Genomic DNA, 26,583 nt, shown 5'->3' on the forward strand with positions numbered 1-26,583 from the left:
AGATTGCGCCACTGCACTCCAGCCTGGTGCCTGGCAACACAGTGACACTCTATCTCAAAAAGAAAAAAAAAAAAAAAAAAAAAAAACCTGTGGGCTATTTTGTAAGAAGGGCGTACAGATTATTATTTTTAATTAAAAATGTAACATATTTAGTGAAACTACAGCATATATAAAAGCTTAATTCTAATTCTTACATTGTTCTTGTGAACTTTTTTCTAGGTTGCTAGTCGTTGTCTTTGGTGGAAGATAAGGAACTGGTCCCCAAGTAGACAGCGCTCGTTTGCTGGTATCAAATTGTTGTGTGAAAAATTCCTGGAGCTTCATTCCTATTTTTATTAGATCTGGTGTGGTTGATCTTGATATCATTACTTGGAAAATATCCCACTTCAAATCTCCATGGACAAAAATCTCACTAGAATATAAAACAGAATCTTTGTCATATGTCTTACAGAAGATACTCAAAAAGTACAAGAAACATTTTCATCCCCCTAGCTTTTTAATTTGTATTAATTGCATAATAAATAATTTTGTAGGAAAAATTGCTGTTTTCTCACTAGATGGTAGAAAACATGTTAACAGTCATGTAAAGTGTCCAAAAGTAATCCTTAATAAATACCTTTTATCAGTTATGCTTGAATCCAATGTATTATACAAGTTTACTTTCCATTCATCCTGAAGCTTAAGATCAGCATTACTGAAGATGCCCATGAGGATACTTGAGCCCATGTAATCAACACGAGCTTCAGTAGAACCCATAGTAATCTGAATTTTGTGACTGGGCTGCTGATTTGGATGTTCGGAAATATGTGCTAAAACAAAAACAATAATTAATTTTCACAGAAATGTCCATGGGAAAAATTCAGAATCAATTTCCAAAAGTAAATATATATATTTTAAAGATATGTTAGATCAGTTGTAAAATTTCAACATACCAACCATCTCCAAAGCATTGACATCTATGGTCCCTCCAACTACTCCTCCTTTAGAATCTAATTGTGATCTTCCCAGACCAACAGACATGCTAATTTCTCGATCACGATTACTTCCTACTGACAGACGGCCCTGGCTCTTCAAACCACTAGTTGTCCAACTAAAGAAAAAAAAAGTTATTAGTTAGATATACAGCTTCCAGTGTCATGAATTAAAACAGGATTTAAATTCAAAAGCAGTTAAATCAGATTATTTAAAAGGTCAAATTTGACAGTGAAACAACATACTTTTTATAAAAACTATGTGGTAAACACTTGAATATTAACATTGATAATGAAACTTTACTCCTAGCTGGAAAATTAGCCTATTCTCCTTATAATTGATTCCCTTTTTATAGAACACATATTCCATGCGATTTTATATTGCGGTATCCTTAGAATTAAGCCATTTTCAAGATAAAACATATCTTTAATGAACTATCTTTTTCAAATATTTCAGCATTCAAAAAAGGTTCTGAATATCTTTACAATAGAAGAAAAATTACAAAAATGATTAAAAACATTTCCTTTGTATCTGAATAGCTTACGTTGTATTTCCCATTACATTACTCATATTCATTTGAACGTTTAATTGCTTCAAGTTGATAGCAAACACGACTAGTGTTTCCCATGGGGTCCCTTGTTGGCTTGCTGCTTTATTTGATTTGTTAAAAGGAGTTGATGTTTTTGAAAGTGAATCTAAAAACAGAAAAATCAAATACATGTTCATTTACATAAATACCAAGCTAGTTACAAAGCAAAAACTATTCTTATCACTATAATCCAAAAAGTAAAATGTAATATTCTTGTATTAGAATCTGTTGTTTAATAGTTAATATTGCCTCTAAAGTAATAGTTACCATTTACTAGATGTTTAGTAAGTGCTGGCAGCCTTACCTCTTGAAAGCTCATAAAATCATGTATGGCCCCCATTTTATATAAGGAAATTCTTGTGTGCAGGGGATATAGCAGCACAGATCATGTATCACCCAAGGATTTTTTTGCTTTTTTTAAGAGATGTGGTCTTGCTGTGTTGCCCAGGCTGGAGTGCTGTGGCTATTCACAGGCGCAATCCCACCACTGATCAGCACAGGAGTTTTGACTTGCTCCATTTCTAACCTGGGCCAGTTCACCCCTCCTTAGGCAACCTGGTGGTCACCCGCTCCCAGGAGGTCACCATATTGATGCTGAACTTAGTGTGGACACCCAATCAGCATAGCACACTACAACCCACCTCTGCCTCCTGAGTAGCTGGGGCTGCAGGTGCACATCACCACGCCCGGCAGGATTTTGTTTAAGAAAGAAGAAAATCATAAGGTACTGTTGCCACATAGAGGACTCAAAGGCAGAAACACTTCTGAAATGCAGACGCCAGTTGGGGTGCCTGTCTTTTATGTTCTTACGGACTTAGTGTGTATCTTGCATCCTGCATTTGCTCATTATATTTTAATCTTTTGATAAGAACTACATCGTTTTTATACAATCAGGTGTAAGTACAAGGCCAAGGCCATATGGAACACACTAACAATATACTAATTCCTCTCCCCTTATCTGCTTGTAAAGCTACTGGCCATCTAGGTGTCTTGTTGGCAATACTCTGAAATGTTTGTTTTGTTGTTTTGGGGGATTTTTTTTTTTTTAATGTATCATAAAAACCTCAAGAGTAGATCTTCCTATACTTAGGGCTGAAATCTGAGAGTAACTAAAATTTTATCTTGAGAACACTGGAGGGCTACTGATAACAAAAAGAGCAGTTGTTACCTCTTCGAGGAACTGAAGAATCAGATACACTCCTTGATCTTATGGAAGCTGGGGATTTTAGGCTTTGTCCTACTGTCCCTGGTGACATGGTGCTGTTTGTCATATGCTCGTTGAACACATTAGGTGACTGAGGCATGTGGGTGAAAGAGGCTGACTGACTTGGTTGCTCCCAGGTCTTGCAGTAAGCTTTTCTTGATGATTCAGGGGAAAGGTGTTGGCTTACCCCTTCAATGGAGTCAGGTGTCCCTGGGCCAGATGCTAGTAGAAAACAAAACAAAAAATCCAAATTAAAGGTGAAATCCTTATGTTATAATTTCACCCATCCATTTATAATCACATTATGTATTCCTTCTAGTTCTCTGTTTGGCAGCTGTACAGCAATTTACAGTTTGCAAAGAACATTCCAGTATTTTGTTTAAACTCCATGAAAAATGCAAAACAGGAGCTCTGGTCCCAGTTTACAGGTAAGAAAATACACTCAGACCTAGAGTTTCTCATATTTGCCTCTGTATGTAACTGACCCTACTTTTAACTTCCAAAAATCTCTTGATTTCGTTACCTACAACAATATCTAAATCCAGCAGACAAATGCAGGTAAGATAGTAACATGTTCCCAACATCTTCTGTTTCCCATGCTTAACTAACCATAATTAACTTGGATATTTGAAAGGATTACAGAGTAATCATTATAGCATAAATGTACTAAAAATGTTATTAATTTACAAGTTTACTAATTTGTTAGTACAGTTACAGAATAAAAAGTCAGCTAGAATATAATCTCAAAGAAGTCAAGACTTTCTGTCTCTTTGGTTCTCTGATATATCCTGAGTGCTAATGTGTATCCCTTGTGGTTGGCATATTAGAGGTGCCCAGTGGACATTATGGAATGACTGAATGTATCACATGGTACACTCTACCAAGTAAGATCAAGTTTGTGTTATCAATTAGGTCTTGCTGCTATTGTAACCAAAATTAAAATTACATAACAAGCTTACTTGGCAAATTTATAGTTTGGTCTCCGAGGAATAGACGTCTTGCAATACTTCTCCTATACCATGCTCTTGGAAATGCCAGAATTTCACTGAGTCGGCGCATATCATATTTAAAGGAGGCAGACCCTATATCACAAACAGCTGATACATAAATAACATTTGTTAGTACAGATTTCTAAAACGCTTAATGTTTTCACATGATAGGTATAAGACAGGGTTATTATACAGCTGAATTATATTTAAGTTACATATTATGATTAGTAAGTGATACGTTCTTCCACACATTGCAAAAACAGCACATTCTAACACTGTTAGTACCATTTTCCTTTTTTGAGGTGATGGCAAGTTGGAATTCTATTATCACTTTATTATGAAATCCTCAGATAAAAGTTCTAAAGATTAGTCTAATAGCCGGCTTTCAATTTTAACACAGCATTCTTCTCTATTATGGAAAATCAATCATCAGGATGAGCTGGTATACAAATTTTCTCAAAAGGAAGTGTAAACCAAATAGCTGTGGGGCAGGGACTACTATTTTCCTATCAGACAAAAAACATTCTGATGGCCTTTTTCCAGAGTTCTGCTCTGGAGCATTCTTCTGCTGCTGTTGCACATGCTCTTCTGTTCTTCTGCCATAGTTTCTATAGGGTTTACAAGCCAATGTCTTCCAAAGCTAAAATTTCTGTTTTTGTCTGAGCCCATACCTACATAGCCATAGTCCCTAAGTCAACTGTCTACCAGAACCTTCCACCTAAATGTCCTATAGACATTTCCTTATTTTCTAAGTTGATGGCTTCACTGCTCCTTCAGTCATGTAAGCTAAAAGTTTGAGACATTCTTGTCTCCTCTGCTGCCCCTAATACAACTTGTACTCAAGCTTATGGATTCTCTTATATCTCTCTTAAACCCACTCCTCATTCCCTTTTCTTTTTTTACTGCCAGTTTAGGCTTTCATCTACTACTGCATGGTCTATTTCAACAGTCTCCTTAAGGATCTTTCTTTCCTATCTTTCATGCTACCATGAACACTCTTTCTAAAACATATTCTGAAGTATCACCGTGTTTCTTAACCTCTAATGGCTTCTCACTGCCTAAAAGATCAGAACCCAATTCTTCAGCATATGAGTCCCTCCATAATTGGGTCCTATTTTATCAACATTACCTCTAGCCTATTTCTAGCTCCATCTACTTTGTACAACCAATTAAATGTTCACTTATACCATATGCTTCAGCCACAGCAAATCAAACTATGATCCAGAAGCATACATTTTGATGCTTCTGTGCCACTGAATACTATGCTACTACCTCCAAGAATATTCCTACTCATTTTTCAGAATCTTCACCAAATAACATTTCCCATGTCAAGCCTTTTCTGATTTCTCATACAAGACAGAATTTATGGTTTCCTCCTCTTTATATAAAGTTCCATTATAGCATTTATTATCCTGGACTCATTTATTTGTCTACACATAAGACCTTGTCGAATTCATGCCTGCTCCCCTCAGTCACCCAGCAATCTCTGACAAAGGTGTACTCTAAAACGTAGGCTTAATATATATTTGCAGAATACTGGGTTAAGTGAACATACTGTATTTGTTTGATTCATAATTATGAAAGTTTTTACTGAGTCTTCTGAATTCTTCAGAACGTTCTATTTGCATTTAATTTTCAATATTCAAATCACAATGTAAAGTAAATGAGTGATTTGCCCATAGTTATACAGCTGTTTTTAAAACCAGCAATACACATGCAAACAATTCAAAGTTTTCTAACATCAAGTAAACATTTTTAAACATCATTTATCCCGTTTTAGTGTTTTAAGCACTTACAATTAGAAAAAACCAAAACTGTAACAATTCGTGGAGAAGAAGTGAAGAAAAGAAGTAACTTTTATTGATTTAATTAGGTATATTTGGCCCTTGGGTGATAGGTCTATTTATCTAGAAATCATATTCCTAACATTGATTACTTGGACTGAGACAGTACCATAGGCTGGACGTTCCTCTCCTTTAAATCCAACTTATCACTGAAAAGCTTAACATTAATTGACTTAATATTTAAACACTATTAAAACAGAGGCCATTATTTAATTTTGGAAAACAATATTGTAATTTAAAAACTATAAAATTGAGTACCAGATATATTTATTAAAGTAGTATCCATTTTGCTTGCAGACTTGCTTACAGACTGATTTTCAAAAAATGAGGCACCTCCTGAACGCCTGATCCGTGACAAACTCACTTTTACAAACTCAAGGTTTATACTGAGTGAATCTTTTCGCCCAGTGACTGAAGTGGGCTCCTCATCTACATTCCCTTTAAAATAAACAGACACAAATTCCCACATTTATATATACATGAATGCACACAGCTGTCTAGTTAAGTGAAAATTATCTAATATACTGTAATATGGCATGAATTAAAATCACTTGAGGTAAAAACTTAAGCAGAATGATCTAATGAGTATTAGCATTCCTAACAACAATTTAAGAGGTTCAAACCCATAAACATAATTGGTGATTTTTACAATCCTTCTCCAACAATGGAAACTAGAATTAACATGGAATATATATTTTCATCATTTGTTTAAATACAAGTCAAGAGATAGTTACTAATAATAAGCTCTTATGCATTTTAGTGGTCGGTCTCACTTCAAAGTGCCAATGAAATTTAATTTCACTAAATGACTGACTTAGAGTCTCTTTTTAAATTAACAAATGTGACCCCTTCAATTTAAAATTTTACTTTTTATACAGTTTCTTATACAAATGGACAGTGATTTGCTAAGACATTTAAACATTTCAATAAGATAAGTAATCTCTGCTATTCAGTAATCTGAATAGCAGAGATTACTGTGCTCTGTATATTGCTTAGAAAATATTCTGAATATTAAAATTCTTGTATAATTATTGTATATGTCTACATATTATGTAAAGCTGAGCTAGGTATTATCAAAGAGGAAAAATATAAAAAGCATCTGATCTTGTCTATGTCCCTTATGATTTATGAAAAGAAAGCTTGAAAGCTTGAAAAGATTCTAAAGATCTGAAAAAGACATAAACACGCAAAGTATACCTAATCCTCCTGATCCAGCTGTAAGGCCAGAAACAGCAGTTTTTTGTTTTCCCGCTCCATATGGATGAAATACATAAAGGGAAAAGTCAGACATGCATGCAGTGAAGCTCAGGCCAGATGAACTACTGCTGGAAGTGGTCAGATCTGACTGACTACTACTATGTCGACTTCGGCCAAGAGGGCTGCCTAATCCCGATGAACCTACAGTGAACACAAGAAATTCAAAGTATTTATAAGCCATGAGAAAAAAAGGCCAGTCAATAATATGTTCTTAAGAACCAAACATGACTTCAGAATAAAATGGAAACACTCAAACATTAACAGATCAATATATTTTAATCCTTAAAACTAAAATAAGGACTTAGATGTATTTTCCAATTAATTTACACAAGGGCTGAAAACTGTTTATCCTTACAACAGTTACTTATATTTATGTTTGGCCTACTGCATGGTTTCCTATTTCTTTTCTCCTTCACTACTAGAAGCAGGCAGTGGAACAGGCCCATAATAGTTGGACTCAAGCAAAGGGGGAGGAGAACATACTGTAAAAAATCCATATCATATACTTGGAGTTGACACTTCAGTAAGTACAGTGGAAACAGAACAATGTATGCACATGCAGAAAGTAAAAAAAAAAAAAAATCTCCGTTAGCCAAGTGTCCTTGTTGGTAACATTTACTAGGGAAGGACATGTAAATTCCAAAAACATCAAAAAACGAGACCATTTAAATAGATTATTAAATGATTTTGTTGGTGATTCCAAAATATATGTCCAGACCAGACTTCCTTTGGATTTATATATTACAACTGCCTACTTGACTTCCTGTTAGGATGGGTCACAGGCATTTAAACTGAACTGCACTCTGGATTTTTTCCTTGAATTTGCTTTTCTTCCGGTGTTCCCCATAACTAGTAAGTGATACTTCCGTGAAAATAGCTCAACCAAAACCTGTCATCCTTCCTATTCCTATCTGTCATGCAATTTATCATTCATAATTTCTATATCTCAGGTAAATAAACTCTGTCCATTTCCTTCCACTGCTGCCATTCTAGCTTAAGCAATCATTAACTCTGTCTGGACTACAGAAACGTCTCTCCTTGCCTTGTCCTACTCGAATCAACTGCTACACTGCAGCTGGACTGGTATTCTAAAAGTATGTATGTGAATCATATCCACTCCCTTGCTTAACCTTTCAGTGGCTTTCCCACATGAGTTTCTCTCTTAACCTTTCTTATGCAAGTCTCCATGCTTATAATGGCTTTTTTTTGTCCTTTTTGTTATTCTGAGTTGCCAAACTGTTTGTTCATGTTGAATTTTGTATTCTCTCCCAGTGTTCGTTCCCTGAACTCTCTGCTTAGCTAACTCATACTCACTTCATGTTTCCATTTAAAATAAGCCTGTTTGCTGGGCTATTATTTGCTCCTCCACATTCAGTTTAGGTTCTACATTAGTAAGTATGTATCATGTCTATTAGCTAAGATCACTATTCTTATCCCCTAGCACTGACCCAGACCACAAAGATTCTTTGAAAGAATGGATATTGTCACAACCTGTATATTCTCATCATCATTCCTTGAATATTTTGTAATGATAAAATGAGGGTTGCTATTCATTTCTGTTGTTTTCTAAAGAATGATAAAAGTTGGCCATAAAAAAGGTTCACATTTCATATTCCTTTCACTACTTATTCCTAGCGTGGTGCATATATACTGCTAATATTTTAAGTTCTAATAATTTATGACATTATGACCAGTCTGTCATTAAGAAAAAGATTAACATTCCAAAAGAGAAATGAGCGTGGACATATATTTACCATTCCCAACAAATAGCTAATAGAGTATAGATTAAAATAATAAAATCCAATTTTAATCCATCCCATTGACAGTGATTAAAATTAAAAACAGTATGGGGAAGAACACAATGGACTGGTGTCCATATACACTGTGGTGAGAGTGTAGAAATCTTGGTCTTACCAGAAAGCAAATGTATCGAACACTTTCAGAATGTTCATACTTCCTAACCTAGAAATTTCTACTTTTAAGAATTTCTCTTAAGAATATATATTTGTTTAAAAATATTTACATACAAAGATGTTGATTTTAGTATTATTTTAAGAGCAAAATAACCCAGGAATCTCAAGTATATGATCAAAATGATGGAATATCATATAGCCACTAATTTTAGAGATGAATATTTAATAATATAGGAAAATAACTATGATATTTTAAATTTTAAAAAGTTACATAGCAGAACAGGCCATATTTCAGTTTTTGCTTTGGAAAATGATTGTATCACTACAGAAATGCTGTAGTGTTACCAGAGATAACAATGGTTATCTATGATAGATAAAGAGATATTCTTATTTTCAGTACATCTTTAGTGTACTATTTTCTATAATGAATAGTGGGTGTAACTTTTATAATCAGAAACCAGCACTAACACTATAATATTTTATTGACAATACAACTCCAACAGCAATATTTTGGAACTTAGTAGTAGATAATGGGTGACCAGATTAGCAAAATCTTTATATCAAACTTTTTGTTTGTGAAAACTTCCAAAGATTCACACAGCAAAACAAATGACATTCCTATAACCATTTCCCCACTAATACAAGTAAATGCTGGAGGAATTTTGGGATGCTTTCTCACAAGCCAGTCTGTAATAATTTTTCCAACTGATATTTGATGAAATTATTAGAATAAAGATTTGACTCTAAGATGACTCTTAATATATAGCACCCAAAACCCATGCTGTATTTCCTTACAAATCAGAAAAGTATTTTCCCCTCCACTGTTTTCATGCCTCTCTCAAAAATGGAATTTAGGATTTTATTTTTTATCCCTCTTAATGCAAGCCTTCTCAACCTTGATATTACTGACATTTTCAACCAGATAATTCTTTGGCAGTGGAGGGGGTTGTCATATATACTATAGAATGTTTAGTAGCATCTCTGACTTCCATAGTAGCTGCCAGCTGTACCCCCCTCAGTAATGACTATAAAAATTGTCTCCCAAAATTGCCAACAAGATAGCTCCTGGTTAAAACCACTATTTTAATGATATTCCAGTTTTCTTATCAGTTTTCATTCAATCTAGTCTCTTTTTTAGAGGTATTCAAGAAAATCTTTACTATTTGCATGTGTGATCTCTATTCAATTTTTAGGGCAGAAATGGTACCCAGCATTAACACAGTGAGGAATACCTATCATCTCAGGAAGTCAATTATGTTTTAAAACGAAACCTTTTATGAAACACATAGATAAGTTAGAAAACCAAATTTGCCATTTAAAAATATATATGCTACTGCTACTTGATAGAGTTTTCAGTCAGTATAAGAAAGAAATCCCTGTAAGGTAACACTATGTTTCTTATTTTCTATTTGCAACACTGATTACTCTTTAATGTCAAATAGAGCTTAATATAAAAAATATTCAAAAATACTTGAATGTGTGGATTATTATACAGTATTTATGTCATAGTGCTTGCAGTGCGTACATTCAAGCCAAATTTAAAATGCTGTTTCATTGCCATTCAGCTAAAAAAAAAAAAAAAAAAAGAGTACTCAATTTCAAGTAACACATGAAATATACTCAAAACACTGGTCTACTATAGATTTTTTCTATAAATAATCCTCAAATATTCCCCTTTTCCAAATGTATTTTAAAACATATATTAATTACTATTAAAATATTGATTTAAAAGTAATATTTGGTTTTGTACTAGAGTAATAAAAGACCATTATCTATACCTGGTATTCCAGTTTTGCTAGCAGAAGTCTTTGTTCCACTCTGAGTAGCATTACCTCCAGGGGATAAAGTCTCTGCAGTATATGTAGTCCCTAAAGTCTCTAGTTCTCCTCGGTTTGAAGAAAACACCAAGTCCAGGGATGGCAGCTTTAGCATGCATTCTACTCTTGATACTGGTAAACAGCTAAATTTGATCTGTGAGGGCTAAAAATAACAGAAAGCAAAAGGTTTCTAGGAATTGGATAAAGAAAAGTTTTAAATGGAAATAATATTGAAATGTTCAAATAAACTTACGAAAAACATTAAAAAAAAAACCAGAAATGAAGTATATCACCTGAACTCATACTTGAACCACAGTGTCTACAGGGAAGTTAAAAAACTGAATTTCAAAGCTTACATTTAATTTTCATTTCAGTCTACATATATTGATCATGTTTACTCATTTGATACTTAAGATTTTGTGTTTATTGTCCTAGCTTTTTAAAACAGAAGCATGATATAAAAATCAAAATGTATAAACAAAATGCTACCATTTTTAAGAAGCTAAATATTTGAGGAGCCATCTCTGAGCAATATGACAGTTGACCCTTGAACACCACAGGTTTGAACTGTGCCAGTCTAATTAATATATCGAGTTTTTCAGCCAAACATGGATTGAAAATACAGCATTCTGGGATGAAAAATCCGCATATACAGAGGGCTGTTTCTTTTCTTTTTTAGTAATTCTTCAGGGCTGACTGCAGGATTTGAGTATATGTGGATTTTGGTATATATGGTGGGGAGGCAGGAATAGTCCTAAAGCCAATCTCCTAAGTATACAGAGGGACTCACTCTGTTGCCTAGGCTGGACTGCAGTGGTACAATTATGGCTGACTGCAGCTTTTGACCTACCAGTCTCAAGCAATCTTGTGATCCCAATCTCTCAAGTAGCTAGGACCACAGATGCAGACCACCATGCCTGGCTAGGTTTTTCTTTTTTTTTTTTTTGTTAGAGATGGGGTCTCCATATGTAGCCCAGGCTGGGCTCAAACTCCTGGGCTCAAGTGGTATACCCGCCTCAGCCTCCCAAAGTGCTGTGATTACAGGTGTGAGCCACTGCACCCAGCCCAAAGGTTTTATAACCCTCAAGCCCTCATTCATTGTGTTTCCATCAGACCTTTAAAAAAGCTAGCTAAAAATTCTAGAATGTAAGACTGAAGCTCTTTTGGCCACATTACTATTACGGAAAATAGTTGGAACAGATGACCATTAGTGTTTCTTTTACTCTTAAGATTGATTATCAGATTTTAATTGAGGATCAACTGAACCCTGAAGTTTTGATACAAGTAGTTTTCAAATCTTCCTTGATAAACATATTTAATTAAATGCTAACATATACTCCCAAAGGCCTATTGGTAGCATTGAATTTTAGAATAAAATGTTAAATAAAAACTAGGTAACTCTTAGCAAAAATTTTAACAAAGGTACTATTGTGATTTTATATCTCAATTACACTTTATATCTGCCCAGAAGAACTATAATGGCAAGAAATTAAGGTCTCAAAATAAAGGCATAAAATGCTTAAAAAAGGGTATCAACTTATCAACTTGTTTGCCACAGAAGTATGAGATTCAATTTTTGAAAACCCAAAGATCTATGACACTTTTTGGTAGAAAAGTGAATACAGATGAGCTCCAATTCAGGATTTTTCTACTTTATGATGGTGTGAAAATGATACACATTCAGTAGAAACTGTACTTTGAGTACCCACATAACCATTCTGCATTTCGTTTTCAGTATAACATTCAATAAATTAATGAGATATTCAACATTTTATTATAAAAGGCTTTGTGTTAGATGATTTTACCCAACTGAAGGCTAATGTGTTCTGAGCACATTTAAGGTAAGCTAGTCTAAGGTAAGCTTACCTTACATGATGTTTGGTAAGTTAGGTGTATTAAATCCGTTATGGACTTAAGCTATTTAGTTTATGATGGGTTAATTAGAACATAATGACTTTGTAACTTGAGCATCTGTATACACTTAAAATGTTAAATGTACTTCACAGATGTTCAGGTAACCTCCAATCCATCATAAACATACTAATGGTTCATGAACCTGAGATTAAGAAAACTTTTAAACAGTAATAATGTTGAAATGTTAAATAAACTTAAGGAAAACATTTTTCTTTAAAACAAAAAGAAAAAAAATGAAGTATATCACCTGAACTCGTACATAAACCACAACATCTACAGGGAAGGAAGAATAAGCAGATGTTGAAGATGACACTAGTGATGTTGTTGACTCTTCCATAGGATCTGGTATTTCAAAATGTCCCATATCTTCATCTTGTGAGCTGACAGCTGTTTAAAATATTTAGTTAAGTTTTATTATTAGGTCAAAGGCAAACTATTTATTAAAAGATCCTTATTGTTTATACTAGTGAGAGGAGAGGTATGAACACCCAGAAATTTCTGCTTCTGTAGCTCTTCATTCTATACTACTTTCCCTGTTCACACCCTCTTGCTCATTCCCCCAAACTCAAATTCTCCTGCTGCTATACCAAACACTTTACCAAGAAACTGGTGATTATACCCTTGCCCTTGAGGAGATTCCAGTCCAAGAGACACACTAAGGATGCAGAACCTAAGGATCTTAATTTTGTCCTTAACTAGCTGTGGCCATGGGAAAGTTATGTAACTTCACCAGGACTTAGTTTCTTCATTTGTAAATGACAATTAGATGATCTCTCAGTTCTTTTACAGTTTATAATTCTTTACTATTTATAATTGCACATATTATGTAATAATGTATAGCAGCATTAAGAAAACCTTATATACAAGATCCCAAAATATATGTGATGGGGAGGTATATAAGAAGGACGCTTACCTGTATAATTCCTTTCAATTGGTGTAATTGGGATAGTTTCCAGAGCTTTTTCCAGAAAGTCTAATAGGCAGGGACTGATAACCATTTCTTCTGGCAATGACTGAAGTGCTACCCAGGCATATAACTTGGCTGTTTTTACTCCTCCACTTCCTTTTCCTTTGGCTAGAACATTTATAAATTCCATTTAATGGATTTTATAAAAAGTTCCAATTTAACATAAGACAGCTTTGTCAGAAATTTGAATTAAAGTTTAATTAAGTAAAGCACCTCATATTTAAGGCCTTACAAGAAAGTAATAAAAATAGCAGGTTGAGAAGAATTATATGTTAGAATACAAAGGTGATTAACAACATATAATAAGATGGTTATTCCTACTTGCTCCATGTCACAAGTTTTGGTCCAGTTTTTCGGCCTTTTTGCTTAGCATCTCATTAGCATTAGTCCTTCTGTCCATTTAAGAAGATATAGAGAACTTTAACAGTATTTAGTGGCAAGTGAAGAAAAATGTCACAATTTTCAGGCTTTCCTATGTTTAGCTTGTACATATTTATAATGCTTCCCTATATGGGATGCCATTTGTCTTTCCTTCTACCTAACTAAATATTTCTGCTTCAGGAGAATGAGTAAAACATCTTAGCTAGCTTTGGTTAAGGTTTCCAACTCTTAACATTTATCAGTTGTGCAAATCTAGGAAAGACATTCAACTTCTATGAGCCTTAACTCATTTATAAAATGGGTTAATATCTGCCATCCACTTATTGGACATAGACATGCCTTGTTAACTGAAAAGTGATATTAGGCATTATCAGCATGATTACTGTTTTAAAAGGTTTATATATCAAGTTCTGTCTCCTAAATAAAACTTTTTCAAATAATTCTTGTCTAGTCTGATACTCCGTTTTTTTGGAAATCCTGCCATGTATTAATGTGCTATGGTAGCCAGATTCCAAAATGATGTTCAAGGATCCTTGCTTCCTGGTATTCATGCCCTTGTGTAGTTTCTTCCCATACTGACCTGTGTGATGAGTAAAAGCTGTGGCAGTGATGGCATGTGACTTCAAAGGCTAAGCCATAAAATATATTGCAGCTTCATCCATAGTATCTTTTGGATCATTTCTTTTGAGGGAAGTCAACCGCCATATCATGAGAACACTCAAGAGGCCCAGAAGAGAAGCCCACATGGCAAGAAACTGAAGTACCAGTTAATAAGTCACATGACTGGGATATGTTAGAGGCAGATTTTTCGGCCCCAGTCAAGTATTCAGATGTCTCTAGCCCTAGCCAGTGTCATGACTGCAATCTTGTAAAAGACCATGAGTTAGATCCACTGAGCCAAACTGTGCCTGCATTTCTGATCAACAGAACCTGTGTTTGAGGTTATAAGCCACTAAATTCTGGGGAATCTGTTATACAACAGAGAAGTAATAAATGTGGTTAAGCCCAATGTACTACTCTCTTTTAAATGTGTAAAGTTTGATATTTGCACTTGATCATAAGTTCCCAAATTTGAACTACATAAAACTCCTTTTTTTTTTTTTTTTAATGTATAGACCTAAAGATTTAAGTAATTAACCTATTTGGTATACTCTGATGTCAATTTCAAAAACAGCCAAAAATAGTTGGCCCACACTTCCATATACAAATTTTGTATAGTCATTATTGACAAGTCTGTGTCCTTTTTTTTCTTAAACATGTGCATTTGAAAGTCTCAAAAGAGCAAGTAGGTAATAACTAAAAATTTTAAAGATGATAAAAAATAGAGTATATACTCCTTAAATACCTGTGGGAATAGGTGGGGGCTGGGGAGGAAGTAAGGTGTTAGTCTTGCTCTGGACAGTGCAAGGTAAAGGAGGAGAAGGAGGAGATGTTGCACTATCTTTCATACCATACAGCTTGGACTCTTTGGAGAGTGTTCTTGGCAAGGAAGATCCTCTGGAGGCATTAGGTGATTCAGTCTTTAGTGTCTTGGAATTGTAATGCAACTGTATTGAAACAAAATTATAAAGATGAAGAAAATCAAGAAGTATAGAAAAATTTGGTAGAAAGAACACTGGAAGTCAGAAGACTTTTAACTTTTAAAAGTTAACTTTGTGATCCTGGCAAGTTTCTTTGCTTTTACTCATTTTTAAAAATAAAAGGTCATTTCAGATCATCTTTAATGTCATTTCCAATTGAATAGTCTACGATTCTGTAATTCTAGAATCTAAAAAATGGTTGTTTAATGAAGTTGCACTAGGCAAGGTTTAGGAAGTTTGTTATGAATATTAATTCATTAAAAAACCAAACTTCTTTCCATCAAACTTTCATGGAAAATGCTATATAAGTGAAATGGGAACTTGCAGTTTTGATGTTCTTCTATCCAGAAGAATATGGCTATATTACATAAAAAAGTCACTAAGTATCATCTTAATATAATGAGAAAAAGATGAACGTATATGATAGAAAATAAACATTGCTACCAATAATCTAATTCCTTACCCTAGGCAATTAGGTTTTTACCTTTACATCAACTCCAGGAATGTAAAATACTGTTGTTTCTAAGTCACTAGGCTTTGTCTGCAGAGATGATGGCACTTTCTTTCCGGTCATTAAATGGGTGGTAGAAGCATAATTAGTTTGAAACTTCTTCTTTTTTGAAGGTGAATCTTGATCTAAGCTCCTAGAACTTCGATCATAACTCCTGTGAACAGAAAAATGTTCTTATCTTTTTAAAAAAGTACACTTTTTTTGTTTGTTTAAAAGCAAACTTTTATCATTACACTAAATGGAATGTAATCCTTCATTTAGGAAGTTGAAAAAACTAAAGGTCATCAGTATCTCTAGCTAGACTGGTTAATGCCTTGCATGAGTGATGTAAATGTTGTATGTTCCTTAACTATACAGGGCAGTCACCTTTATTCTTTCCTAGGGCCATGACTTTGACTTGAACATATTAGGTTGAACCAAATGAAACTGCCCTTTATATAGGTAAAAATACAGCTAAATATTAGCAATTTATTATGGATTATTATGGTTCAATCAAAAATAACCTAATAGTAATTCTTTTTATCATCACTACATTTATAGGAGATTTTACCTGTTTATAGTACCTTTTTATTTTCTCTTATTTTATAAAAGCCTCAGACAATTGAAAAAATATTTTATTATGAAAATTTTTTAACATATAAAAAAGTAATAAGAATAGTTTCATTAATGATCCTCGATGTTCCCATTACCAGGTTTCAGTTAGCATCAGCATTCTTTTTAGATCTACATCTCCACCCATCCACTCAATTATAACTATTTTTTTAAAAGTTCATATAGATTAGAAAAGAAAAAACAAAATTTAAAGAAAAAAATGTGTTAATCCTGTTTATATCATCATTTAGTGATGTAAACAAATAGTAAAGCTGCAGTTATATCCTGAACACAATTTCAGTCTACTGAAGTCTGTGTAACTATCTGCCAGTCTTTCTTATTTCTTTATGAACTCACCAAAACTCTCAGTAACCAAGATATTTCTGAGCATTTTGTTGTTCTTTAAAACTGAAATATGCACAGTGCAGGCAGAGACACTGAGAAATTCATGTGTGTTAAAAGAGTTCCAAAGATATAACTATTTTAATTAAAAAAATGCCAGACTGTCAATCAGACATCGATTTCTAGTTGCCAGAAAATACTATACAGTTGTTTATAAGAAACTATATAAGAAATAACCACTTGACCATTATAACTATAATTATATTTACACTTCAAATCTGCATTTTGGAATGGAGAAGTTTGTTATAATTCAGTGAAATATGAATAGTATTTCTAATAAAGTTACATGTATCCTTTTTTAATCAATTTCTTACCTTCTCAAACTTATATCATCATGTTCTTGTAGAAGGGTGGTTGGGTGGAGTACACATTTTCCACTATCAATTTCAACCCGTATATCAAGTTCAAAGTCAATATTTCTCTCTGTAGCTGTGCCACTAAGACTTCTATTGACTGGTGTTGTTGGCCAGCGTTCTGTAAATAGCTGATGAACAGCAGCAAAGCCTGTTGCTTTTTTACGAGATGTATGTCTACAGAAAGAACAACTGATCATTACGTTCTTTGTAACAAACTGCTTTCCAACCTGTTAAGTGAGCAATTGTCTGTAAATAAATTTTACTATTTTATAAATTCACATGAGGGAGTTTAATGGAGCCACATTCTATTCAGCTACTATGTACTGAATAACTATTACATGCCACGCTAGGTGTTAGGTGATGAGGACATAGACATAATCACCACTTTTAAGGAGTCTGATTATCAGTATATAAACTATATCATGTATGTTGAAAAAGATTTCATTTTCTCAAATTACAACATTTAAATGCTACTTTCCAGATTTAAGAAAGACAGAACAAGAAGGTAAGAAAGATAATGTCATACGCTCTTTAATAAAATGGTGCTGGAAAAATTGTATATCCACATGCAAAAAAATTGTATATCCACATGCAAAAAATTATGTTATACCATATAAAAAATCAACTCAAAATGGATTAAAGACTTAATATAAGACCTGAAGCTGTTAAGCTCTTAGAACAAAACGTAGGGGAGGGAAAACGCTTCATAACATTGGTCTTGGCAATGATTTCCTAACACCAAAAGCACAGACAACAAAAGTAAATATAAACAAGTAGGGCAACATTAAACTAAAAGAGCTTCTGCAGAGCAAAGGAAACAATCAATAGGGTGAAAAGGCAACTCATGGAATAGGAGAAAATATTTGTAACCATATATCTGACAAGGGGGTAATTTCCAAATATATAACAAACTTAGAAAAAAAACCCTAATAACCCGATTTTTAAAATTGGCTAAGAACTTAAATAGACATTTTTCCAAAGAATCAGCCAATGGGTATATGAAAAGGTGCTCAATATTACTAGTCATCAAGGAAATGCAAATCAAAACCATAATAAAATATGACTTCCAACCTGGTAAGATGACTGTTATTTAAATAAAAACAAAAAACAAATGTTGGCAAGGACAGGAAGAAAACAGAATCCTTGCACATTTTGATAGGAATGCAAAACACTGTAGCTGCTACAGAAAATAGTATGGCGCTTTCTCAAGAGATTACAGTAGAACTACCATATGATCCAGAAATCCTACTTCTGGGTATTTATACAAACTACTTTCCAACCTGTTAAGTAAGTAATAGTCTGTAAATAAATTTTACTATTTTATAAATTCACACGAGGGAGTTTAATGGAGCCACATTCTATTCAACTACTATGTACTGAATAACTATTATATGCCAGGCTCTGTGCTAGGTGATGAGGACACAGACATAATCACCACTTTTAAGGAGTCTGATTATCAGTATATAAACTATATAACCAGTATATAAACTATGTATACTATATATTATATATAGTATATATTATAAACTATATATATATACACACATATATGGTATAGTTTATATAAACTATATAACGAGTATATAAACTATACCATGTATGTTGGAAAAGATTTCATTTTCCAACATATATGGTATAGTTTATATACTGAAGAATTGAATATACAAAAGAATTGAAATAGGGATCTCAAAGAGATATTAGCACTCCCATGTTTACTGCAGCATTTTCACAATAGCCAAGATGTAGAAACAACCTAAAATGTCCATTGACAGATAAATGAATTAACAAATGTGGTGCATACATACAATGGAATATTATCAGCCTTAAAAAAAGAAGGAAATGCTGTACTATGTGACATTATATATGAACTTGAGGACATTATGCTACATGAAATAAGCCATGAAAGAAGGACAAATACTGCATGATTCCACTTACATGAATTATCTAAAATTCCCAACTCATAGAAGTAAAGAATAGAATGGTGGTTGCCAGGGGTTGGGGGTCAGGGAGAGGTTGGGAGTTGCTAAGCAATCATATATAGTTTCAGTTAGGCAAGATTAGTAAGTTCTAGAGATTGTGCCTACAGCTAAACGATATTGTACTGCACACATAAAAAGGTGTTAAGAGAGTAGAGCTCATGCTAAGTCATCTTACCAAAATAAAGTATGTAAAGAACTTATCAAATTGTACATCAACCAAATTGAAAATATGGTTACATTAATGTAAATTATATCTCAATAAAAAAATAAAAATATTTTTTAAAAAGGCAACATAAAACAAAAAAGTAAAGAGATATAGATCATCTGTCCAGGAAGGCAAATGTGCAACTTATAGGATTACTATTAAGACAAACTATAAAGTAATATTTCCTATAATCAAATTTATATTATGTTTTAAGAAATACCAAAATACCTAGAAAATTGTTAGAAAAGACTCAAACTTGGACTACCATGAAATTAAATACAATTAAAAGATTCTAAAAATTTCTAGGTAGAAAACAGATATAAAATACCAAAAAAATCCCAAGTCACGTTCACAGAACTAAAAAAGATAACCAGCTGAATGCTGGAAGATAACAGAGCAGTTTATATTACCTAGGAGAAGAAATAAATATTAGACTAGAATTCTGTTCCCAACCCAATAATAAATGCAAGCACGGTAAAGCTACTTTAGAACACAAAAAAATGAAGTAGATCTGCAATAACAACTTTTCATAGAAAGTTATTTGAGAATGTACTCCAGAAAAATGAGGGAATAAAACCAAATATGCTTATGGGATTCAGGAATCAGTGGCTTCAGTCTAGGAAAGGGAAGAAAGAATCCCTAAAGCTCAATTTATTACCATTATTAGAAATTCTTACTATTATTGTCACAGCCTCACTTGAGGGTGGTTTAAATAGATCAGTTCCAAAGATCCTTGCAGCTCCTCTTGAGGGCACATTCAGAGCAAAGTTTCACATACATCATTTATTTCATTAACACCATTTCATCTTATTTCTTTCTCCTAAGAATTTGCTGAAGTCCTTCATCCATTGCTAACCACTTCCCTTTATTATTTTTCTAACTAGCCTACACTATTACAGATCTCCTTGCTGCAATCTTTAATGCCATGGGAATACAGCCCTCTCCTTTAATTTACTCATAACCACATCTTTATTTCCATTTTGTTTTTGATAATTAAACTTAGGTGACTTGGAAAAAACCATTTAAATTTAAAAAATAATACTATATGGAGCTATATCACATAAACCATGTGATAAATTTATTAAATTTTATTTTAATGAGATTCAGTCTTACACAAGTGAGGCACATTAAAAAATTTTTTTTTGTAAAAGTTGAGTTATATATAACATTTTATGCTCATTTCTACGATACTACCTAAGGATCTTAAAATGAGGTTACTCACGAGGGTTTCCTGTAAATATAAAACCTTTCCCTCTCATGGTCTTCATCTTTTTCATCTTTCTCAGAATCTTCACTGGTAGAAGACAAACTGTCATCCCGTCGGCCCTCTTCACTTTGGAAAGGAATGCTTGGTGAAAAACCTCCTGGAGTTTTGGGAGAACTGAACACGGAACATGATCCTTCACTATTTGATGAGTAATGGGATGGACCTTCAATAGTTACTGACAAAAGGTCAAGTTCTGTTTCCTCTGGAAACTGATTGTAAAAAAGAAAAAACATGAATCAGATTCATATTTCAATTAAAGAAAAAATATATAAATTTAAACATTTAAAAATTATCTCAGAGTTGAATTTCCTCACTCTGAACTGAAAGAAAGGTCAGATTCATGAACATATAAAATGGTACACCAAGGAAGGAAGCAAAAGGGCCAACCTCAGAAAGTTATACTACTGACACACTAAAGATCAGAATGAAATTTTACTTTATATAAACATATAGTAGTGTATTAATAAGTAAACACTGTAATTCTTTAAAGCAGAAGTTAAACGTGGAAGCAAATGAAATATGATTAACTGTAAATCAGAATGGCAAGAGCAATTAGTGATGGAAGAGCATGCAGTGTCAGTACAAAGTTTATTGTTTTCTCATCGTGCTACTAGATGCTTTTTGTGGATGTATCTTTTAAAAATGAGCCCCACATCAGTTAAAGAAAAATGTGCAAATAGCTGCGTAATAAAACATGTATCAATCAAACTGAAGAATGCTGTATTTTGAGGTAAATACAGTTGGCTCTCTGTAAACCCCAACAGATTCAATCAAGTGCAGACAGAAAATATTGGGGGAAAATAAAATAATAGTACAACAATAAAAAACAACAAACATAAAAGATATAACAACTACTTACAATATCATTTAAAGTGTACTACACATTGTAAGTAATCTAGAGATGATTTAATGTATATGGGAGGATGTGCGTTGGTTATGTGCAAATACTGCACCTTTATAAAAGGGACTCGAATATTTGTGAATCTTGGTATGCATGGGGGTCCTAAAACCAATCCCCCACAGATATTGAGGGCTGACTATACTTTGTATGAACACTGTGTCACTAACTCAGGATTTCACCTTGAGGCCACTGCATTTAAATAGGTCAAACAAAACAAAAGAAAAACAAAACACCTTCCTATGACCTAATTTTGATGCCCAGCTTCACAGAGTCACGGAGTTACTTGAGCAGTAAGCTTTTATGAAGTTTAAAGTGCAAGGTAATTTATTATTAAAAACTACTAGATGCTGCTATTCAATACACAGTTAAGTCCTACATTGAAAATTTGAAATCCAGGTGTTCATTTTATATAGTATACGTGTTACTGAGTTAACAAGTAAATCAGATTGTTAGAACATCCACTTTATAAAATATTTCTTTGTTTCATTTTATATTTAATCATGCCTTACCTATTTTCTAATTTATGATTAGAAAATATAATATTTAATCTTGTATCTATTATATAATTTATGATTTTTATATACTTTTTTTTACAGTACATGGCTAATTAAAAATGAAACTTGAATTGAATCACTTCAAATATTAATCCCTTTGAGAATTACCTAGCTAGTAGAACCCATTTCATTCATGTAAATTACTTCTTTCCAAGTTTTCTTCATAAAAAAAGAACATGTTTGTCAAGCTCACTATATTACAATTAAATAGTTCTTAAAAAAATCCAGTTTGACTAAATTCACTATAACTATGAGATATATGTTGAGACTGAAGCTTGAAGAGAGTGACAAAAGGGAAAAGAAATATTTGGGTGAGTGCTTATTTTTAAATGTACCTTAACAAAACGATCTAGATATCATTCTTCTACATTGTTTTGAACAAAATAATAATTTAAAAAATGGATAGTTTTATCAATATTATTTTACACCAGTGACTCAAAAGAAAGAATGTTCAACTATTGTTTGTTCTGAATTAAATTTAATTCTAGTTTGAACTAGTTAACTGATCTTTGTTTATGAAAAAATTCATTTTGTTGAATATAAGGAAAAACTACTTCACTTAGAGATTAGGAAATAACAAATTGTAGTTTTTTATTTATGATTTGGTTGAATTGATTTGATTAGCTGAGATAGTCTTTTAGTTTTTAATATTAAACTACACAGAAGTAAAAACTAAGATAAATGCATGTAAGAAGTTACGAGATGTACATGATGAAAAAAATTCAAACAGTCTTAAACACACATTATCTAAAATATTTCTAAGGTCTAAGTTTAGTCTGAAATGAAAGGAAGATATTTTGAAAGCAGGCAGATATTCAGTGTGGTTGATTAGTTTTAAAGCAAAATTTATGTTGTTTTTAGTAAATACCTGAAAATACCCTTCCCCAGGACCGCTGGATTGTGGTGTACTTCCCCATACTGTATTTTTCAACTTAATTAAAACAATAAGAAAAGTAAAAGAAAAAACAAAAACTCATGAAAAATAATAAACAATGACTTAAAAGTAAATATACAAAAAACAAAAGAAACATTTTAATATAATGTTTACTATGGTATGAAATTAGAATACAACTTTGAAGCTGATCTTCTTCCTTCTAATTTTTGCTACTATCTATCTATACATAAAATACATAAATGAGTACCAATATTCTACATTTACATTTGTGAAAGATGTAGTTTAATATGGATTCTCACTTGAAAGAAAAATTATTCAACAAAAACCTTTCTACTGAAGAGAAAGCAGTTTCGGAGCCTTTACTGTGCATGTAAAATGTAAAACATGAACACCTGCTGCATGGCTCTCAGATGATGTTATGAGGGCAGTGCCCACTACTTGGTAATATACAGACAGTTCAATCATCATAAACCATGCTTTGATTGTAGTCAGAAATCAGTATTTTGAAATAGTATACCATAAATTTGTAATCTGTAAAAACTATTTAGCATTGTGTATCTCTAACAAATTATATATCTCTTACTGTATCCTGGATATTAAAAGTTACTCTAGGTCCAGGAGATGCTGCATCCACACGGATTTCTGGGAGCTCTTCAGTTTCTCCTACTCGAGAACTGCAAGTAAAATGTAAAGTTATAAAACAGTAATATTCTCATGATAAAAGTATTCCTGGACTTTATAAAAGTCTGATTAATCGCAATACCATTCTGTTTCTAAATATTTACCTTATCAAAGGATTGAACTTTCTCTTAACCTTTAGCATACCATAAAAAAGACTCAATGTTTTGGTTAACTCAAGATTTTTCTAAAACTAAATCATATAAAAGATTTATACTTCTTATAGTGCTTATATACTATTAAAACTGTATTTCACTTCAATAAATGTGAAATTTCCATTTTTTTCATATGCTAAATATCTGTGTGACTATATCTTTTCTAAACTGACAAATTTAGAGCAGTAGCTACTAGTAAGCATGTTTTAATTCCTTTGGATAATCTAAGTTTATGCATAAACTTGTCTATCTTTCTAAACCACAGTTTTATGTAAATAAAAGCTTGTCTAAATAGCAGTGTGCTTCATTACTAAAAAGAACACACTGTACTGTGGTTATATGATGAGGGATTCCTTAAATAAACTTCTGAGTTTGATAATATCCACTATTATTGCTATTTTACTAACAAAATTAATTTCTGTTATCTTAGTTTTATGATTAGAACATAAAAAAAGTAGTTGACCTTGGTAAAAGAGTCAACAATTTTATTAATTGTTTCATTGGCTGAAATACATATATTACCTTGTCCTTTCCATTCGCTTTAGAGGTGGTCTTGCAGAAGCAGAAATGCTTTTTGATCGGCTGTAACTTGGTTTGTAACTCAAACCCCACTTATCCTTTAGGGAAGCAGCCTAATGAAATGGGAGAGAAAAAAATGTGACTACAGGTGATTATTTATTGTTGTAATATTTGACTTCAAGTAAAAGAAAATATTATACTATTAAATAAGTTAGCTTGTTTTCCCCAAGGGACTTTCTTGTCACTTAACAATATAAATTCAAAATAGAGGAGGAATCAGCTATTCTTTGGTTGTAACACCAACTAGGAGGCACAATGAAAACATGAGCCACCACCTGACCTGAGAGAAAAGAAAAGAGAAAGTTTGGGGGCAGGGATGAGGGTACAGAAACAAGGCGAGAAGAAAGGAAATGATTTAAAAAGTAAGAATGGAGAAAGAAAATGAGAATGAAGGGTTTTGGGAGAAGCTAGGTTCCTGGCAGGGGGACAAAAGACCACTTTTCTCCAAGGGCATCCCTGCTGTAGGACTCTTCATTACAACAAAGCAAAGTAAGAGTGTTAAAGACTTAACACTCTCACTGTCTCTAAATCCCTGTTCTAGAAACTAGTCATGGTGCTAGATATTTAAAAGATTCTAATACAGTGGAGGTTTGGAGTCTAAGAGAGGTAAAGGGAATTGAGGGGAATATGTGGAATGACATATGTTAAGAATGGAGATGTTTTAACAACCTTTCTAATTCTATCTAGTTTATTTTTAATGTCAATCACCAAATATGACATGCAACAGTGGACAAACAATATTTTAATTATATTGTATGACCCTTGTGTAGACAGCAAAAATTTAAAATAGAAAATTATGTTACAGATATCACTATCCATTATTGCTATCAGAAACTAGTGACAAATAAATTGGAGAGCAGTATTCAAACTATATTCTCCAGGAGTTTAGAAGTGATCAGGGCATGTGGTCCCTGGTACTTGGGAGGCTGAGGCAGGAGGATTGCTTGAGCCTAGGAATTTGAGGTTTCAGTGAGTTATGAATGTACCACTGCACTACAGCCTAGGCAACAGAGTGAAACCCTATCTCTTAAAAACAAAACAAATGAATGTCAAACTATGTGAAGCCAAAATTAAGAGAAATGCAAGGAGAAACAGATGAATTACCGTTTGAGACTTCAATAACCCTTTATCAGAAATAGACATCCAATACACAAAAAAAATCAGTAAGGACACAGTTGAACTCAATAACACCATCAGTCAATTGGATATAACCAACACCTACAGACAGTTTCATCTAACAACATCAGAATACACGTTCTTCTCGAGCTCACGTGGAACTTTCATGAAGAAAGCTTTCTGGACCAAAAACCATACCTTAACACATTTAAAAAAATTGTAAGTCATAAAATGTGTGCTCTTAGACCACAGTGGAATTTACCCAGAAATCAACAACAGAAAGATATCTGAAAAATCCCAAATGCACTGAGATTAAATAACACCCTTCTAAATAGCATGAATTGAAGAAAAAAATCTGAAGAGAAATTTTAAAATATTTACATTAAACGAAAATGAAAACACACTTATCAAAATTAGTGGGATGAAGCAAAACCAGTGCTTAGAGGACAATTTATAGCACTGAATGCATACATCAGAAAAGATCTAAAATCAATTAAGCTTCTACCTTAGAAAACTAGAAAAAAGGATAAATTAAATCTGAATTAAGCAAAAGAAAAGTAATAAAAATCAGAGCAGAAACAAAAAAAAACCCAGGAAATCAATAGAGAAAAATCAACAAAACTAAAAGCTGGTTGTTTGAAAAGATCAATAAAATTGGTAAGCCTCTAGCCAGGATAACTAAGAAAAAAAGAAAGACATAAATTACTAATATTAGCAATAAAGGAGGGTATATAACCATAGACCTTATGGCTATTTCAAGAATACAGGAATACATTGAACAAATCTATGCCCTCAGATTTGATCACCTAGATGAAATGGACATACAATTTTCCAAAATGGAGAAAGGAAAGAGATAATCTGAATAGGCCTACATTTATTAAAGAACTGCATTAATAACTTTACAAAACAAAAACACCAGGCCCACGTGGGTATACTCATGAATCAACAACTCTTAAAAAGTTATCAT

The 26,583-nt window shown here is 33.0% G+C and overlaps 1 protein-coding gene across 12 annotated transcripts in view; it reads right to left on the reverse strand.

The window, feature by feature from the left end:
* The window catches only part of KIAA1109 (KIAA1109 ortholog), a 215,319-nt gene that overhangs the window by 12,089 nt on the left and 176,647 nt on the right, over nucleotides 1-26,583 (reverse strand). For 9 of the 12 annotated variants that reach the window (XM_032292381.1, XM_032292382.1, XM_032292383.1 and 6 more), the window contains 18 exons: nucleotides 24,444-24,553; nucleotides 23,672-23,762; nucleotides 23,062-23,124; nucleotides 20,694-20,947; nucleotides 17,246-17,461; nucleotides 15,912-16,092; nucleotides 15,193-15,394; nucleotides 13,413-13,574; nucleotides 12,747-12,886; nucleotides 10,547-10,748; nucleotides 6,796-6,996; nucleotides 5,857-6,036; nucleotides 3,725-3,862; nucleotides 2,730-2,987; nucleotides 1,517-1,667; nucleotides 933-1,090; nucleotides 617-809; nucleotides 195-412 (listed from right to left, as the gene is read on the reverse strand). In XM_032292381.1, the coding sequence (XP_032148272.1) occupies nucleotides 195-412; nucleotides 617-809; nucleotides 933-1,090; nucleotides 1,517-1,667; nucleotides 2,730-2,987; nucleotides 3,725-3,862; nucleotides 5,857-6,036; nucleotides 6,796-6,996; nucleotides 10,547-10,748; nucleotides 12,747-12,886; nucleotides 13,413-13,574; nucleotides 15,193-15,394; nucleotides 15,912-16,092; nucleotides 17,246-17,461; nucleotides 20,694-20,947; nucleotides 23,062-23,124; nucleotides 23,672-23,762; nucleotides 24,444-24,553 (3,118 nt within the window). The remainder of the gene's footprint in view (nucleotides 1-194; nucleotides 413-616; nucleotides 810-932; nucleotides 1,091-1,516; nucleotides 1,668-2,729; nucleotides 2,988-3,724; nucleotides 3,863-5,856; nucleotides 6,037-6,795; nucleotides 6,997-10,546; nucleotides 10,749-12,746; nucleotides 12,887-13,412; nucleotides 13,575-15,192; nucleotides 15,395-15,911; nucleotides 16,093-17,245; nucleotides 17,462-20,693; nucleotides 20,948-23,061; nucleotides 23,125-23,671; nucleotides 23,763-24,443; nucleotides 24,554-26,583) is intronic. The other 3 variants (XM_032292387.1, XM_032292384.1, XM_032292385.1) reach the window with 2 other exon arrangements.

Source organism: Sapajus apella, unplaced genomic scaffold, assembly GCF_009761245.1.
Source record: "Sapajus apella isolate SASKATOON/1434 unplaced genomic scaffold, GSC_monkey_1.0 scaffold27, whole genome shotgun sequence".
NCBI classification, from domain to species: domain Eukaryota; kingdom Metazoa; phylum Chordata; class Mammalia; order Primates; family Cebidae; genus Sapajus; species Sapajus apella.